The sequence below is a fragment of the Chlamydomonas reinhardtii genome, chromosome 16, assembly GCF_000002595.2.
Source record: "Chlamydomonas reinhardtii strain CC-503 cw92 mt+ chromosome 16, whole genome shotgun sequence".
Lineage (NCBI taxonomy): Eukaryota > Viridiplantae > Chlorophyta > Chlorophyceae > Chlamydomonadales > Chlamydomonadaceae > Chlamydomonas > Chlamydomonas reinhardtii.
This window is the reverse complement of record NC_057019.1, coordinates 3,878,326-3,893,911: the sequence shown is the minus strand read 5'-3', so window position 1 is coordinate 3,893,911 and position 15,586 is coordinate 3,878,326. Positions and strand designations below refer to the sequence as shown.

Here is a 15,586-nt window from a genome sequence, read left to right as displayed (position 1 = left end):
ATCCCACACTCGGCCCTGTCAGCCTGTCAGGCCTAGGCGCTCCGCGGTCCCGCTCTGACACGTCAGACATGTGCAAGGACACCCTTCTACATGGTGTGCTCTTATGCACTGCGTATTCGCGCTCCAGGACAAGATTTCTTCCCTGGCTCCAGGAGAATTTTAGCCGCTGACACGACATGGCAATACATCAACTGGCACGGCAGGGTTTGCCCACACACAGCTCTTGCACAACCGAGGCTCTGCCTGACCCAGTTGCCTCGGGGCCTCGCACAAAGCCCCAGCACGCCGTCAACCGTCAATCGTCAATCGTCAGAAACAGTCCAGGGCGGGCATCCTCAGGCTACCTAAAGCACTTTTTATCGACGGTGCTTAACAGTGCGAAACCGAGAAAGCAAGCGAGCGCACTGCACGGTCCGCCACCAGAACCCCTGACGCCGCAGGACTGCCTGGCCGCCGAGTCGTGCCCCGCGCCCGTGCCCTGTGGCCTGGTTTGATGGCGTACACGGCCAACAACCAACCAACCCTGCGACCAACACTGACGTACCGTGTGTGCCTGTCAGGAGTGCGGAGTACAACCACAATGCAGGCTCTAGCCTTTACTAAAGTAACGTGCACGACGTGCACCATACATTTGGCACGTTATGTTATGCAAGTACCGCAGTATCACAGGACGGCGCGACCGCGTTTGTCCCTGGCAGCACGCTGCATGCTTTGCACAGTCGCATAGTCCGCTCAGCGTTCATCACAGTCCTTCATCCGGCAAGTACAACATACAATATCTCTTCCGCCCACTCCCTTCCGCACCGGCAAGCCTCAGGCCGCAAGCCGATGACTTGTCCGCGGTGCCTGTTCCTGCCGCCGCCGCACCGCCCCGCAGGCGCCAGGGCCCAGCGCGAGCGGCACCCGCTCCCGCCGCTCCGCCAGGAGCTCGGCCCTCATGCGGCCTCAGGGCGGGCCAACACCAGGTGGATGAGGCACTGCGGGCGCCGCGTGCAATAGGGCGGCGGGGCACATGGCACACATGACACCACCTCAGGGCCTCAGGGGCAGGGCAGGCTGGGTTGAGAACAGCCTAGGTCCACAACAGGCCCAACGCCGTGGTGCGTGGCCCATCCAGGCGCCAAGAGGCTGGCTCCAAGTTCGATGCAGTGCCAGCCTCAGCTTGCAGTGCCGCACCCGCCTCACTTTGTCCCTATCCCTAAACATCCAGACCCCACCCCCAGACCTGACCAAAGCTCTGTTGACTGCAATCGTACAGCTGGCCGTTAATGGAATCCCGGCCCCACCCCTGTGGCCCTGCCCACCTGTGAGCAGGTGTTGCTGCGAATGGCCGCCGCCACTGTGTTGAACTGCTGGCCGCCCGCCGGCAACAGCACCAGCTGTCCGCGCACCGAGGCCCCACCGCCCTGCAGAGGGAGGGGAGGCAGTGGGGGCAGTGGCGGCAGCAGTATAGGCGTTGGGGGTAGTGCGGCAGTGGAGGACGTGCAGCAATGCGGGCAACAGGCAGTGCGGCAGCAGTGTAACCCGTGCGGCAGCAGTGGCGTTGAAGGCAGCCGTGGTGTAGGCAGTGCGGCAGCGGCGGGAGCAGGTTTCAGGCACCGTCCGTCGCGTCCGACACATGTATGCGCGTTGCACACCTGCGCGCGTGCGGTGGTGGCGAGTAGCTCATCGCCTGGCGCCACGCCCGCCGCCGCCGCGTGGCCGCCCGCCGCCACGGACTCCACCTCGATGCGGCCGCCGCGCTCTGTGGCGGGTGGGGTGAGGAGGTGCCGGGGGCGTGGCAGGAGAGGGGGAGTGGAGCCGTCAGGACACGGAAGACGAGGAGCGCGCGCAAGCGGATGGGGGGTTTGGAAAGCTGGGCGCGATGAGCAGCCATTCCAGCCAACCAATCAAACTCGGCTGCTTGAGCGATTGAATGTCTGGCTCCCTCCATGGCAGTAAGGCCGCCCTGCCGCAAGCTAGCCACGCACACTCCGTGATGTGCTTCCCGGTAGGTGCCGCCACGTGTGGCCCGCCCTTGTTGCCCCCTCTGTTAGTGGCGAAGGTCACCGTCATCCCTCCATTCACATACATCCCATCTTCTACCGCCGCACCTGTGAGCACCAGGCCAAGGGGCTTCTTCAGCGACACAGTGAACACGCGTGCGCCCGCTGGAGCCTGCACGTCCACCGCCAACCTGCCCCCTGTGTCGTCGTTGGGCGCGCTGACTTGCAGGGTGTTGCGCGCGCTGCCCGAGCTTGTCGCCGCTGCTGATTGCACATTAGCGGCTATATGACGGCGCAATGGGTTCCGTGGCGGGTGCTGCAGCGCTGGAACGCCGCGCGGGCGAGTCCCGGTCGGTTGACGTTGGACGCGAGTGTGCATAGTCACGCGCATGATGGCTTTCATAATTTCATCGGCGTGTACGCAACTATGAAAAGACGAGCAGCCCAAGCCCGATTGCTTGCATGACAGCTTGCATGAGCCCTAACTCAGCAACCAAGTCATGGCCCGATTGCAAACTGTCACAGCAGTGAATGATGCTTACGAGAGCGTTGAACTAGAATCCCGACGTTGGCCTGGCTTCAGTTTTGCCCACCACAACGCGCAATTGTTCAATTGTGCACGCGTCGCTCAGCTTGCCAAGCAGCTCTGCAACAACAATTGCTTATACAGCTGCTAAGGCATACTATGCCCTTATTATCCTTGCTTGCGGGCCGCCACCCAGCATGTGCCCATGCACGCAATGCCCGCTACACAGCTCGCTCGCCGTTCAACCGGCTGTACCGTTGCGGCGTAGTCGCATCGGTAGCTGAAAGCAGCTCCGCTGCCCCCGTCAGCGAATCGTTGTCGCCTGACGTCGTGGCGACGGAGGAGCAGCGCGCGGACCGGACCGCTGACGCCTCCTCTTCCGCCGCGGCGCCCGACGTAAGCCCCGCCCACTTGGACCCCCCCGTCGACGACGTGCCCTTTTGGCCGCCGCCTGATGGCTTATCGTATTCCTTTAGCTGCTGCCGTCACCATAGCCGCTGCTACCACTTCTTCTGCTGCTGCCGCACCACAAAGCGCGCCCGCACACCTCCTGGCCTCTCTTGTGGTCGCATGGCGTGGCGCAGGCGCCGCGGCCGGGCTTCCACCCCAAGGCGCCGCGTGTGCCGCCGGTGCTTATCAAGCCGGGCGGTCCCATCTGCGACATGGAGCTTCTGAAGAACGGCGTCATATTGGTGGACAAGCCGCTGGGCTGGACCAGGTGGGGAGAGGAGGGGTTAAGGTCATGAGGCAGGGCGGGGAGGTGGCGAGGTGGATAGGTGGGGCGGCGAGGCGTCAGCAAGTATGTCACCTGCAAAGCCTATGGCATGGATTTCGGGCGGCGTGCACGGGCCTGTAGGGCTGGTGGGCAGTATGTACCTGGCAGTGAGGTGCCGACATGCTTCGCTGCAGCGGCAGGGGTAGGGGTGCTGACGGCGCTCATGGCACAGGGAGGTCCCGGAGACCAGCTGCCGGCTCGGATGCTCGCGGTATTGCGTGACATACCCCCGTCCTCACCTCCTGACCCGCATCGCTAACCCACGTCATCACCGTGCTGGCTGGCGACGCAGCTTTGACGTGTGCGGCAAGATCCGGAACATGATCCGCTTCCTGGAGGTCAAGAAGGTGCGGGGCAGCTGCCGTGCACCGGATTGTGTGCGCTACCTAGGGATCGGAGGGATAGCGTACAAACGAGGGGAGGGCGCAAATTCCGCCATGTGGTGCGGGTTGTTGCCGGCAGTCCGGCACCGTGCGGGACTGTGCGCATGCCTGTGCCCCTGCGTCAACTGCACGGATTGCCGGCGCTGCTTCCATCCCTTATGACGGCGTACGTGCCCCATTGCTGACACCGCCGTAGATTGCTGCGCCGTGCCTGCGTCGCCCATGTAGCGCGTGCGATGACGTCGTATAGGATCCTCCCCGACGCCCACTCCCTCTCTGCTGCTGCTGACGTGTGCGGCCCTGGCCCCTGGTGCGCTGACGCAGGTGGGGCACGCGGGCACTCTGGACCCCAACGCCAGCGGGCTGCTGATCGTGTGCACGGGCAAGGGCACCAAGTTCTGTGACGACTTCCAGGCGCAGGTGAGGAGGAGGAGGAGGCGGCGGCGGCGGGCCGGGGCTGCATGCGGGGGCGGTAGGGGTGGGGGCAGGGGGCGGCGGCGGCAGCGGCGAACGCGAGTTGGGGTCACATGATGCCCGTGCATGGTTGCTGGCAAGGCAGCATTCCTTACCTGCTGCTGAGGCTCAAGAAGCTACGGCACGTATACTGTCCTGCCTCCCCCTGCTGACGTCAACGGTGTAGTTCCCAGTGGACATCGGCACTTATAACTTGTGATGTAACCACTCCGTTCCCCACGAACGGCTCACCCCCCCCCCTGCAGGACAAGGAGTACAGCGGCACGCTGCGTCTGGGCGAGTTCACGCCCTCCTACGACGCCGAGAGCGAGGTCACGGAGCGCTCGGCGTGGGAGCACATCACAGGTGCGCGCGCGCCGGCGTTGTCCTGGCCGCTGGTGGGTCGGGGCGCAGGGGCGCCACGCCGCTAGGGGTTTCTTTTGTTGATACCGCCGTGCTTCATCCAGACCGCTGCTGCGCTTATTGCTGCACCCAGACCACCTTGCCTAGCGAAGCGTATTTTACAACCTACCTGCGTTCGTGCTGCTGTTCGCGCCTGTGTGTGTGTGTGTGTGTGTGTGTGTGTGTGTGTGTGTGTGTGTGTGTGTGTGTGTGTGTGTGTGTGTGTGTGTGTGTGTGTGTGTGTGTGTGTGTGTGTGTGTGTGTTCACAGACGAGGAGCTGCAGGCGGCGGCTGCCAAGTACGTGGGCAACATCATGCAGGTGCCGCCCATGTTCAGCGCCATCAAGGTGGGCGGCGGCAGCGGCAGCGGCAGCGGCAGCGGCAGCGGCAGCGGCAGCGGCAGCGGCAGCGGCAGCGGCAGCGGCAGCGGCAGCGGCAGCGGGGGAAGGGTGGCAGCGGGGGGGGGGGCAGCTGGGGGGGCAGGGGCAGCGGCAGGATGACGTGGAACGCTGCACGGCACACGCCATGCGACTTTGTGCCACACAGCCGGGATGGGCAGGGCGCGCGTGCTGGTCCCAGCCCCTCGCATTTCACGTGTGCCCCTGCTAGCCTTGGCTGGTCCGCCCGCACAATCCACCCTCAGCATGCCTACTCCTGCCTGACCGCTGTGCCATGCCGTGCCGTACTGGATCGCTGTACCGTGCTGGCGGGCTGCAGGTGGGCGGCATGAAGATGTACCAGCTGGCACGTGAGGGGCAGGCGCTGGAGTTGCCGCCGCGGCCCGTCACCATCTCCAGCCTGCGCGTGTGGCGAGACGACGCCAACCGGCAGGATGTGCACTTCTACGTGCACTGCTCCAAGGTGCGCGCCCCGCAGTGGCGGCAGAATGGACTGGGGCGGGTAATGGCCGTGTGTTTGCAAGTGTGTTTTGCTTGTGAGAGGGGTTGTTGATCCACCCTTACATGGGGTGGGGTGGGGGTTCAAGGTTTCGGGGACCTGTCGCGCTCCCCTAACCAGTCGGGGCAGTTGGGCCAGCCCTCGCAGCCTTGCCCCGTCAGCTGTACTCCTCACCCACCCACCCAACAGGGCACCTACATCCGCTCCTTGGCCCACGACCTGGGCCGCGCACTGGGCAGTCACGCGCACCTGGTGGCTCTGCGGCGCGAGGCCAGCGGCGACTACCGCGTCAGTGACGCCTGGCAGATGTCCGACCTGGTGGCCGAGATCAACGGCCGCCGCGAGGCGCACCGGGCTGCGGTGGAGGCGGCGGCGGCAGCGGCGGCAGAGGCAGCGGCAAAGGCGGCGGCGGAGACAGCGGCGGAGACGGTGACGGAGGCGGTGGCGGAGGCGGAGGCGGAGGCGGAGGCGGGGACGAGTGCGGGGGTGGAGGGCGCGGTGGAGGGGAGGAAAGAGGTGGCGGCGCAGGAGGCATAGGGGGAAGAACGTACGCTTCAGGGCTGTAGGGCTGTGGGGGCGCACCGCAGGCGCCACCTTCTCGCAGGCGTGTTGTCGAGTGTTTCTCATGTCATGGTGTTCTGCGGGTGCTTATTCATGCCGTGTAACGACGGCGGACTCCATGCGTGTGCGCCACTGCCACCGTGGGTTTGCCACGCGTGCCCATCAGGGCGAGCGCGTGATATCTTGTGCAGTTATGGCATATTTCATCATGATAACAATATTACGTAGCTCGATCTACTGCTGAAACGCGATTCAGAATGCGATAGACAAACCAGTCCAGTGCAATCAGTTCCGTCACAAAGTTATAATTGACTCGCGTTAGAAGAAGTTAATAGTCACAGCGTTACGTTTCACGATTCGTTATGGCGCAGAGGTGGCGCGCCCTGCAGCGCGGAGCGGCGCTGCTCGCGCATCATACCGAGTCCGCAGCGTCGACGCAAGTGCTGTCGGCGTGCTCGACCAGCGCAAGCTCACTACTACAGCAAATTACGCTGGATCAGCGGGGCAGCGGTGGCTCGTGGCAGCAGCACCAGCACGCGTGGGGCAGCAGCTCCCATCGCACCTTCTTCTCCTTCGCCCGCAAGAAGCCCGATGCAGGTGCAGTCGCGGCGGCGTCCACGGGCGATGAGACCTCCATCTCGGGCAGCGAGCCGGTCGCTGACCCCACGCCTGTGGGGCCCCCCGAGTTCTTCCCGCTCCCGGAGAGCGCGCCCGATGCCATCGAGGTGGCGTCCGCCATCCACCAGGCGTGCTCGGCCTTGGAGCGCGCTTCCATCATGAGCGCGAAGGCGGACGCGTTCTTTTCCGCATCGTGGTGCATTAGTGGACTACAAGCGGTGCACGACTTGCTAGACACGCCATGGTGCGTGTGTGTGGATATGTGTGTGTGCGGGGGTGTGCGCCGCGGCACGGTGGTGCCGAGCTGGGTGTGCGGCGGGCGCGGAGCCGTCGGCAAGTAGCAGCGTGGGCAGCATGCAGCTGCCAGCGGGCTTTCACATATACGTGTCGGCGTCTGAGTCATCTAGAGGGACGGGATTCGATTTGAGCTGCACGCGCGGGGCCGTTTGCGCCTGTGGGGGCCGGTGTCTCCGGCTCAGCCGCAACAGCGGGGAGATGAAGCGACACCGCAATGTGTGAGCAACGGGTCAAAAAGCAACCCCTCCTAAGCTCACACACACGCACCTTACAAATACTCGCACACAACCGCGCCCGCCCATGCACAAGCACAGCACACACGCCGGACAAAACCGGGAGCGTTGCACCACATCGCGTACCGTATGGCATCCGTCTTGGTCCTGCATGTTTCCTTCCCTCATGCTCCCTCCAACACGCACGCCTGACCCCTGACCCCTGACCCCTGCAGGTTCTTGTCCATCGCCATCTTCAACATCACGCTGCGCCTGCTCACCTTCCCGCTCATGGTCGTGGCGCAGAAGGGCAGCGCCAAGATGATGGTGCGTGTGTGTATGTGTGTATGAGGGGTGGATGGGTTGGGTTGGGGTGGGGATTGGGATATGGGAGAGGATGGTGGAGGGGTGGGAGAGGATGGGGCAGGGATGGGGGAGGGCGGCAGGCGGAGGGAGTGGCAGGGTGGCTGTGAGGTCGTGCGGTATGTCAGGACTGGAAGCCCGGAGCACGTCGTGGAGAGGGCAGCGGGGACTTAGGGGGAATTCCGATCGATGACAAAGCGAGTTCCATACTTCAGAGGTAGCGACATGGCGCGACGGGGGAGAGTGGGTGACACGCTTGCGGGCGTGGCGAGTGCGCTGGAGGTGGCATGCGTGTGTGCTTGCTGTGGTGCCAACCATCTGGGCGGCTCGGCATCATGCATGGGGGGAGGGCGTAAGGGTGGGTGCAGGATGCAGGGAGACCGTCCGCAAGCAGCCAGGCGGCTGGCCGTTGGGCACTGGCACCCGTGGTGCGCCTCCTCCACCTCCCTGCATGCCTGACCCCCCCCAAAGCCGCCTGGCTACAACTACGCTTCTTCTTACTTAGTATGAATGTAACCCCCCACACACGCGCGCACGTACGTGTTGACAGGAGTTCAACCACAACCTCATCCACGCCAAGAAGCTGCAGGAGGCGGCCATGAAGGCGGTGAGGCGGGGGAGGGGGGGTGGAAGGTGGAGTGAAGGGGCTGCGTGCCCGCCTGGAGACTGGGCTGGTGTACGGCAAACCCAAAAGCTACCGGGTGGGAGTACAGCACTGCCCCCGGTCGGGGCTTGCTTTGCAGGCACGGGCCCATGGTGCACCACAGTCGGTGCGGCCGCGCCGCAACACAAGCCCTGGTGTACATGGGGTGGTGTAGTTGGGATGGGATGTCTGTCAACTACCCGCCCCCCATCTGTCTCCCCGTGCTCTGCCCCCAACCCCAACCCCAACCCCAATGTTCCCACAGACGTCTCAGGAGGAGCACCAGCGGCTGTTCCAGGCCTTCCGCAATGAGTACAACGTGCAGGTATGGGGCGGGCTCCAGGCGGGGCGGGGTGGGGTGGGGTGGGGGGGGGGGGCCCTGGGCCGCATGGGGCCCAGCGGCCAGCGGTCTAGAGGTGGAGGTGGCTGGGCGGGAGATAGCGGCGGCAGGGCGGGGGCAGTGGGCTTAACTCTAAACTCTGGGGCAGGGGGAGGGGGCAGTGCTCCTTGGGCGGGGGTGAATGGGTGACGGCAGCGGAGCACCAGCTCGCAACGCTCAAGCCGCGGGACGGAAGGTCTGCGCTGCACGAATGCAGCGGGCCGGTTCGCGAGCTCCCCACGTGTGGACCGGGAAACATGGGAAGTCCAGCATGACTCCACCGTGACAATTCACAAGCACATGCTGACCTCTGCATGCTGACACGCCCCCCGCCGCCCCCCTACTGTTCCTGGCTACACCTCCACTTCTTATATAATCTTGAATGTAACCCACACCCAACCCCTCGCCGCAGACCGCCAAGCACGGCGACCCCGTGAAAACGGCGCTGGTGGTGCCCGGCGTCATGATCCTCAACGGCGCCATCTTCTTGTCCATCTTCAACGGCGTCAGCAAACTCATGGCCGCAAAGGTGCGGGCGGCTGTGGCTGTGTGTGCCTGTGTGCGTGTGCTGGGTGTAGGGCGGGCCGGCTTTGCAACAAGAGTTGAGATGATAGCCCTCTCATCAATTATACGCCAGGCGCGCGCTCATACGAGCTCGGACCAACCCTGCTCAACCTCCACCTGCCTCCCAACGCCACACTCCCCCCTCCCCCCCCGCCCTCCCCCCACCCCGCCAGGTGCCCTCCCTCACCACGGGCGGCGCGCTGTGGTTCTCGGACCTGACCTCGCCCGACCCCTACTTCGGCCTGCCGCTCATGTGCACCGCCGTGACGCTGGCCATGGTGGAGTACGGCATCAACCTGGCGGGGGACGCCGGGCCCATGCCCGAGGACAGGGCCAAGATGACCAAGTGCGTGTGTGTGTGTGTGTGTGTGTGGGGGGGGGGGGAACTTTGAACCAATCCCGTAAGGAAACAGTCGGGGAGGGGGGGGGAGGGGGGGGGGAAGGGCCAAAGGCAGCGGGATCATAGGAGGCGGCAGGGGGTTGCGACGAACGGTGGGTACAAATTGACACGAATTGGGCTGTTGAGGCCGCTACGCGCTCCTGGTGTCGCGCTACCCCTCCCTGCGACCCGCACGCCCTCCCTCGCCACCCACCTGCCTCCCCAGCGGCCTCAAGAACTTCATGCGCGTCATGGCCTTCATGTTCATCCCCGCCGGCGGCTACGTGGCGGCCGGCACCGCCGTGCTGTGGGTGTCCAACACCGCCTTCGGCGTGGTGCAGGGCCTCACACTGCGCAACGACCGCTTCAGGCGCCGCGTGGGACTGCCCACCATGCAGGTGCGCACGTGTGCACGTGTGGGTGTGCGCACGTGTGGGCGTGTGCACGTGTGGATGTGCGCACGTGTGCACGTGTGGGTGTGCGCACGTGTGGGCGTGTGCGCGTGTGGGCGTGCACGCGTGGTAGCGGTACGGTTGCGGCAGCGGTTGGGCATATCATACGCAGGCTACATTCGCACATGCGCGCACCCACCCACCCACCCTACCACCACCACAAACTACCGTAAATCACTCACCCATCATCCATCCATACCCACAGGCCCTGCGCGACATGAACGCCAAGGTAATGGCCGCAAACGCTGCCGGCACACCCGCATCAGCCGGCGCCGCCGGCGCCAGCGCCGCCGCCACGCTGGCCGCCGCCGCCGACACCTCCGCGCCCGCCAGCGCGGCGCCGCTGCTCAGCAACAGCCCGGTGGGGGCCAAGGCCCGCCGCTGAGTGCAGGCAGTGGTGGGCTAGCTGCAGCCTAGGCTGTGGTTGCTGCGCCGGGGGTGCGTCTGCGGGTGGGAGGTGACGGTGCTGCGTAGTGCTGCAATTTTGCTGACCTGTGAATGTAGTGGCACGTTCCTGCACGTTCGCAACATGCTGGAGCTGTGGAGTGGTGCTGTACGGGGGGGTCCATGCATATCAAATAACTCGAGAAGACGTAGACTGCGGACTGGGGGGAGAGGGGGGCTGCCGCAGTCGGCTTGGTCGCTTGGAGCCACGCGAGTGCCACGCGGGTGCTAAGTGTGTGGAGGGAGGCGCGTTGGGAGCTGCACTGGAGCCGTGTAGGGGCAGGCATTGCGCCCTTCCACTTTGTTTGAGTGGTGAGAGGGCACGACCCCGATAACCGCATGCCGTTGGTCGCGTGCCGTTAAATGCGAGAGACTGGCACTGCTGGGAGCATGGTGCGGCATAACAGGGGCGTGGCCTAAGTGGCTTCATGCGTGCGTAGGAAAGTAAACTGCTGAAGGCGAAGGGAAAGTGACGGCGCTGCTTGGCTACCGTACTCAGGTGACTTCAAGTGGTGCATCAATGCGACCAGGGAACGTGTGCGTGCTACCGAGCAGGCATGCACTGCTGCCGGGCAAGTGGCAGCAATAGGCGTGCCAAGTTACAGCTCAAGCCGCTGTGAAATCGGACGGACTGTGAAAGCGGTCACGCAGCACGAACCCGCATGCATGTTGATTAGGAGAACTCACTTGGTATATTTGAAATCTTGCATGTCCATTCAACACGATGACAAATAAAGCTTAACTAGCTTGAAAATGCAAGAGTGAACCTGCAATTCGTTGCAAGCTTCGCTGTTTGCGAACTCGCTGGCCAATACCACATGATGTCTAGCATACTAGAGTTCTTGGGCGATGATTCAAAGTCCACGGGGCTCCTGGTGTTGCTTGCGGTGCTCATTCGCGTTCTTACGGGGCTCTCCGGCTATTCGGGTGCGCCCGCTGCGCAACTTACGGCATTACACTCTCGCAACAATATATGACACAGTATCATCCGTGCACTATATGTGGCGGCACACGCAGGCGCGGGCGACCCGCCCAAGTATGGCGACTATGAGGCGCAGCGGCACTGGATGGAGCTGACCGTGAACCTGCCGGTCCGGGAGTGGTGCGTGCGGCTGCATGCTGCGACGAGCGGGGGGAGGGAGGGACAAACTATGCTGGGGGCTGGAGGAATGGGGCTGGAATGGGGGTATAGGCACGGCTCCCGCGGTCGACACAAAATCTGTTGTGGACCAGTGCCGCGGTCCCCACCGCCCACTGCTCCCCTGTCTCCCCCGTCTCCCTCCCCTCGCCTCATCACGCCCCCTCCCCGCACTCGCACAGGTACGTGGACTCGCCGGTCAACAACGCCAGCTACTGGCCCCTGGACTACCCGCCCCTGTCCGGGTACCAGGTGGGGGTGGGGAGGGGGCGGTGCGGTGCGCATCGAGGCGTACTCGGCTGGGCGTGCTTGGACGGCGGTGGAAAGAGAGACTGTGTTTGTAGCTGGTTTATGAAGTACTGAGGAACGGAACGCGCAGGCCATGGCTGGCAAATACGGTATGTAGCTTTGGTCGTGTTTGACGGCATGTGAGGCAGAGGCGGCGGGAGGCGGGCCCGACCCCATGCCTCCTTCCTGGTGGACACAGCCTCGAAGACACAACACACGGCACCGGGAGCACCACTGTACGGCAGTGAGGTCCTCACTGGGCAGTGCCGTAGCTGCCATGCGCCGCACTCGACTACCCTCCTAGTAGCCCTGCTATCATCACATGCCGTGACGCACACGCGCACACATACACACACACACGAGAACACGCCCCCCTTGGTTTAGCTGGGTTTGGAGTAAACTAACCCTCACCACACACACATACGCACGTTCCAAACACGGACGCTGCCGCGTGCAGAGCTGGCTGTGCGGTGTGGCGCTGCGGGCGGCGGAGCCGGCGGCGGTGGCGCTGGTGTCCTCGCACGGCTATGAGAGCGCCAGCTCCAAGACCCTCATGCGCTGGACGGTCATTGTGGCGGACCTGCTGAGTAGGTGGCGTCGCGGGGGGGGCGTGGAGGACGTAGAAGCATGCACGGGTATGTGGGTGCGAGGGTAACGTACTTGGCTGCGTCATGGCGCATGTATAAATGACCACGGGGCGGGAGCAGCAGCAGCCGAGGTCGCACCTGTTTGCTACTCGGTCCATTACCGAATCCCCCAGCACTTCATCCCCACACCCCGCACACGCGCCCGGGCCACCCCCTCCCCTGCTCACAGTCTACATCCCGGCGTGCCTGGTGGCGGTGGCAGTCTTCTATCCCAGCCCCGACACGTCCGCCGCCGCCGCCACTGCGGGCTCGGCCTCCTCACCCGCCGCCTCGCCCACAAAAACCCCCTCGTCCACGGGCACCGCCGCCGCCTCCACCTGCGCCTCACCTGCCGGCGCCTTGCCGCCCCCCTTCTCCCACTCGCCCTCGTTCTCCTCCGCCACCGCCTTATCCGCCGCGGCTCGACGGGGCCGGCTGCTGGCGCTGTTTGGTCTGCTGTTCAATCCCGCGCTGCTGCTGATTGACCACGGCCACTTCCAATACAATGGCATCAGCCTGGGCCTGACCCTGGGTAAGTGCCACCGTCCAGGCAAGGATAGCTGTGTATTGATGCGCCGCTGTCCGGGGCAGCATCCAGGCGGCGCACACGCATACCGTACGTAACCCGCTACAGCGCACCCAGAGCCCCGTCACGCGAAGTGGCACCCCTCACATGCTGTACTGCAAGCAGCGCACCGACACCTTCCCATCACCTCCCACCACCTCCCCACTATCATCCCACCCCCTCCCCATCACCACCCGAAACCCCCAACACCCACCCCAACACCGCCGCCCTCTTCCCTCCCCACCCATCCCAACATCCCCCTGCCCTCTGCCCTGCCCTATCCTCCCCCTCCCGTTCCCCGCCCTCCCCCACGCAGCCGCTGTGGCCGCCATAGCCCGCGGCCGGCGGCTGCTGGGCGGTGTGCTGTACGTGGCGGCCCTCAACCACAAACACATGGCGCTGTTCTTCGCGCCCGCCTTCTTCGCGCACCTGCTGGGCTGGGCGCTGCACGACCCCGCGCACAGGGGCGTGCCGGCCAAGGTGCGGGCGGCGGCTGGGCGGTGGGTGGGTAGGTGGGTAGGGTTGGGCGGTGGGTAGGTGGGTTGGGCGGTGGGTTGGGCGGTGGATAGGTGGGTAGGCACGGCAAGAAGGCTGCTGGCACATGAGGCGGTGGTACGCAGGGAAGGGGGGGAGGTGCAGGTCTAGCGTGTCGGCACAGAGGTGGCAGGGACAGGGGCTATAGGCTAGACTAGATAGGCGGAGGGAGCATTGTGTTAAGTTGCCCTGCTGCACGCCCGCCCCACCTGGTCTTCGCCCTTCCGGCACTTCATACTTGTAATTCAATTACTCCGTTCTCCACATTAACGGCTATGCGCCCCTACAGCTTCGCGTTTGACTATGAATGTACCCCCCCCCCTCCCCCAGCTGCTGGCTGTGGCCAAGCTGGGAGCCACGGTGCTGCTGGCCTTCGCGGTGTGCTGGGCGCCGTGGCTGCACTCGCGGCAGGCTCTGCTGCAGGTGGGCGCACGGGGGCACGTGGTGGCAGGCAGGTCCGGACGGCCGGGACAGCGGGGGGGGCCTGACCGTGATAAGCGGGCGGATGACGCCTCTACGGCACCCCTTGGCGACCCCGACCCCACCGGGAGCACCCCCGGCTTCACCCCCCGGCGTTGCCCCCTGCCTGGCCGCCAGGTCCTGTCGCGCATCTTCCCGGTGCGCCGCGGTCTGTACGAGGACTACGTAGCCAACTGGTGGTGCGCCTCCTCCGCCGCCCTCAAGTGGAAGAGCCGCTTCCCGCCGCACCTGCTGCTGCGGGCCGCCGCCGCCACCACACTGGCCGCGGCGGCGCCCGCCATGGCGCACCAGATAGCTGGAGGTGGCGGCGGCGGCGGCGGCGGCGGTGGGCCGTCGCGGTGGGGCTTGGTGCGCTGCCTGGTCAACAGCGGCTTTGCGTTCTACATGTTCTCATACCAGGTGGGGACCATCACGCACAGCGTACACCCTTGCCTTTGTGCTTTCCAGACACACAGACACATGAACACATCGCATACACTGGTTTTGCGCTGTGTTTTCCTAACATACACACATGAACACATTGCATACACTCGTTTTGCGCTGGGTTTCTAACATACACACACACACACGAACGCTATGTTTTCCTTGTGCTCTTGCAAACACACCCACACACTGCACACTGCAGGTGCACGAGAAGTCCATCCTGATGCCGCTGCTGCCGCTGACGCTGGCGGCGGGTCGCGAGCCCACGCTAGCAGCCTGGCTGCCGCTGCTGGCCTGCTTCTCCATGTTCCCGCTGCTGGTGCGCGACGGCGTGGGGCTGCCGTACGTGGCGGCGGCGGCGGTGTACGGCGCAGTCATGGCGGGCGCGGCGCTGCAGCAGGCGCGGCAGCTGCAGGTGGGGCTAGGGGAGGGAGTGAGGGACGGGAGGAGGGAGGCAGGCGGGAGCTGGGAAGTGGGGGAAGGGCTGGGGGGCTGGGGCGCGGGCTGCGGACATTTCTCATAAAAACAGCATGTGTCGAATGAGCTGCAACGCGACTTTCTGGCTTTGAGAGCGGCTACCAACCGCGCCCATCACCCTCACCCCCACAACCACACACGCCACCCGCACCGCAGGCCGAGCGCCGCGCCGCCCCCCGCCCGGGCGCACTGGCGCGCGTTGTGGACGCCGTGACCGGTCTGATGGTGGACCTGTGGCCCCTGCTGGCGGCGGCGGGCGTGGCGGCGGCGGCGGCGCTGCATGGGGCCCGGCTGCTACTGCCGGCGCCGCCGCACCTGCCGTGGCTGTACGACCGCGCCTTCATCACGTTTTCGTTCTGCGGCTTCGCGGCGGCCTTCTGCTACAGCCAATTGGCGCAGTGGCTGGAGGAGCCGGTGGGGTCGGGGCCAGTGGCGGTGGCGGCGAAGCAGCGTGCCGCGCGGCGTTTAAAAGACGAGTGAAGAGGTTGGAGAGATGGAGAGCGTGGAGTGCAAGGAAGCCTCACAAGAGCACATAACAGAAGTTGGGCTGGTGGGTGAGAGGAACGGGTGTAGACGTGTGAGGTGCAGAAATACAGAAGCAGCGTGAATGTTGATGCTGGGCACACGGTAAGGCGCTGAAGAATGACAGGCGACCATAGTAATAGGAGGTGGGTGCGCTGGGGCTTGCATGGGTGGCCGGGCGCATGACACGCGGCTGAGGG

The 15,586-nt window shown here is 64.8% G+C and overlaps 4 protein-coding genes across 4 annotated transcripts; 3 read left to right on the top strand and 1 right to left on the bottom strand.

Annotated features, from left to right (window-relative positions):
- Positions 1 to 2,442, bottom strand: CHLRE_16g690300v5 (uncharacterized protein). The gene is made up of 4 exons (XM_001699192.2): positions 2,094 to 2,442; positions 1,638 to 1,744; positions 1,305 to 1,406; positions 1 to 977 (listed from the first exon to the last, which is right to left on the bottom strand). Exons 1-4 carry the CDS (start codon positions 2,374 to 2,376, stop codon positions 936 to 938), a joined length of 534 nt encoding a protein of 177 aa, XP_001699244.2. The 5' UTR covers positions 2,377 to 2,442; the 3' UTR covers positions 1 to 935.
- Positions 2,443 to 2,542: 100 nt separating this feature from the next.
- On the top strand, positions 2,543 to 6,098 carry CHLRE_16g690250v5 (uncharacterized protein). The gene is made up of 8 exons (XM_043071675.1): positions 2,543 to 2,907; positions 3,096 to 3,229; positions 3,579 to 3,633; positions 3,994 to 4,089; positions 4,389 to 4,488; positions 4,795 to 4,871; positions 5,242 to 5,385; positions 5,611 to 6,098. The coding sequence occupies exons 1-8, from the start codon at positions 2,671 to 2,673 to the stop codon at positions 5,956 to 5,958; spliced, it is 1,191 nt and encodes a 396-aa protein (XP_042915788.1). The 5' UTR covers positions 2,543 to 2,670; the 3' UTR covers positions 5,959 to 6,098.
- Positions 6,099 to 6,212: 114 nt separating this feature from the next.
- CHLRE_16g690200v5 (uncharacterized protein) lies at positions 6,213 to 11,038 on the top strand. Its single transcript, XM_001699133.2, has 8 exons — positions 6,213 to 6,844; positions 7,346 to 7,436; positions 8,023 to 8,079; positions 8,381 to 8,440; positions 8,907 to 9,023; positions 9,232 to 9,404; positions 9,664 to 9,835; positions 10,095 to 11,038. Exons 1-8 carry the CDS (start codon positions 6,345 to 6,347, stop codon positions 10,272 to 10,274), a joined length of 1,350 nt encoding a protein of 449 aa, XP_001699185.2. The 5' UTR covers positions 6,213 to 6,344; the 3' UTR covers positions 10,275 to 11,038.
- A 54-nt stretch (positions 11,039 to 11,092) lies between these two features.
- Positions 11,093 to 15,558, top strand: CHLRE_16g690150v5 (uncharacterized protein). The gene is made up of 10 exons (XM_001699134.2): positions 11,093 to 11,260; positions 11,351 to 11,435; positions 11,654 to 11,723; positions 12,217 to 12,346; positions 12,576 to 12,917; positions 13,267 to 13,430; positions 13,815 to 13,907; positions 14,082 to 14,363; positions 14,590 to 14,802; positions 15,021 to 15,558. Exons 1-10 carry the CDS (start codon positions 11,152 to 11,154, stop codon positions 15,342 to 15,344), a joined length of 1,812 nt encoding a protein of 603 aa, XP_001699186.2. The 5' UTR covers positions 11,093 to 11,151; the 3' UTR covers positions 15,345 to 15,558.
- Positions 15,559 to 15,586: the final 28 nt, after the last annotated feature.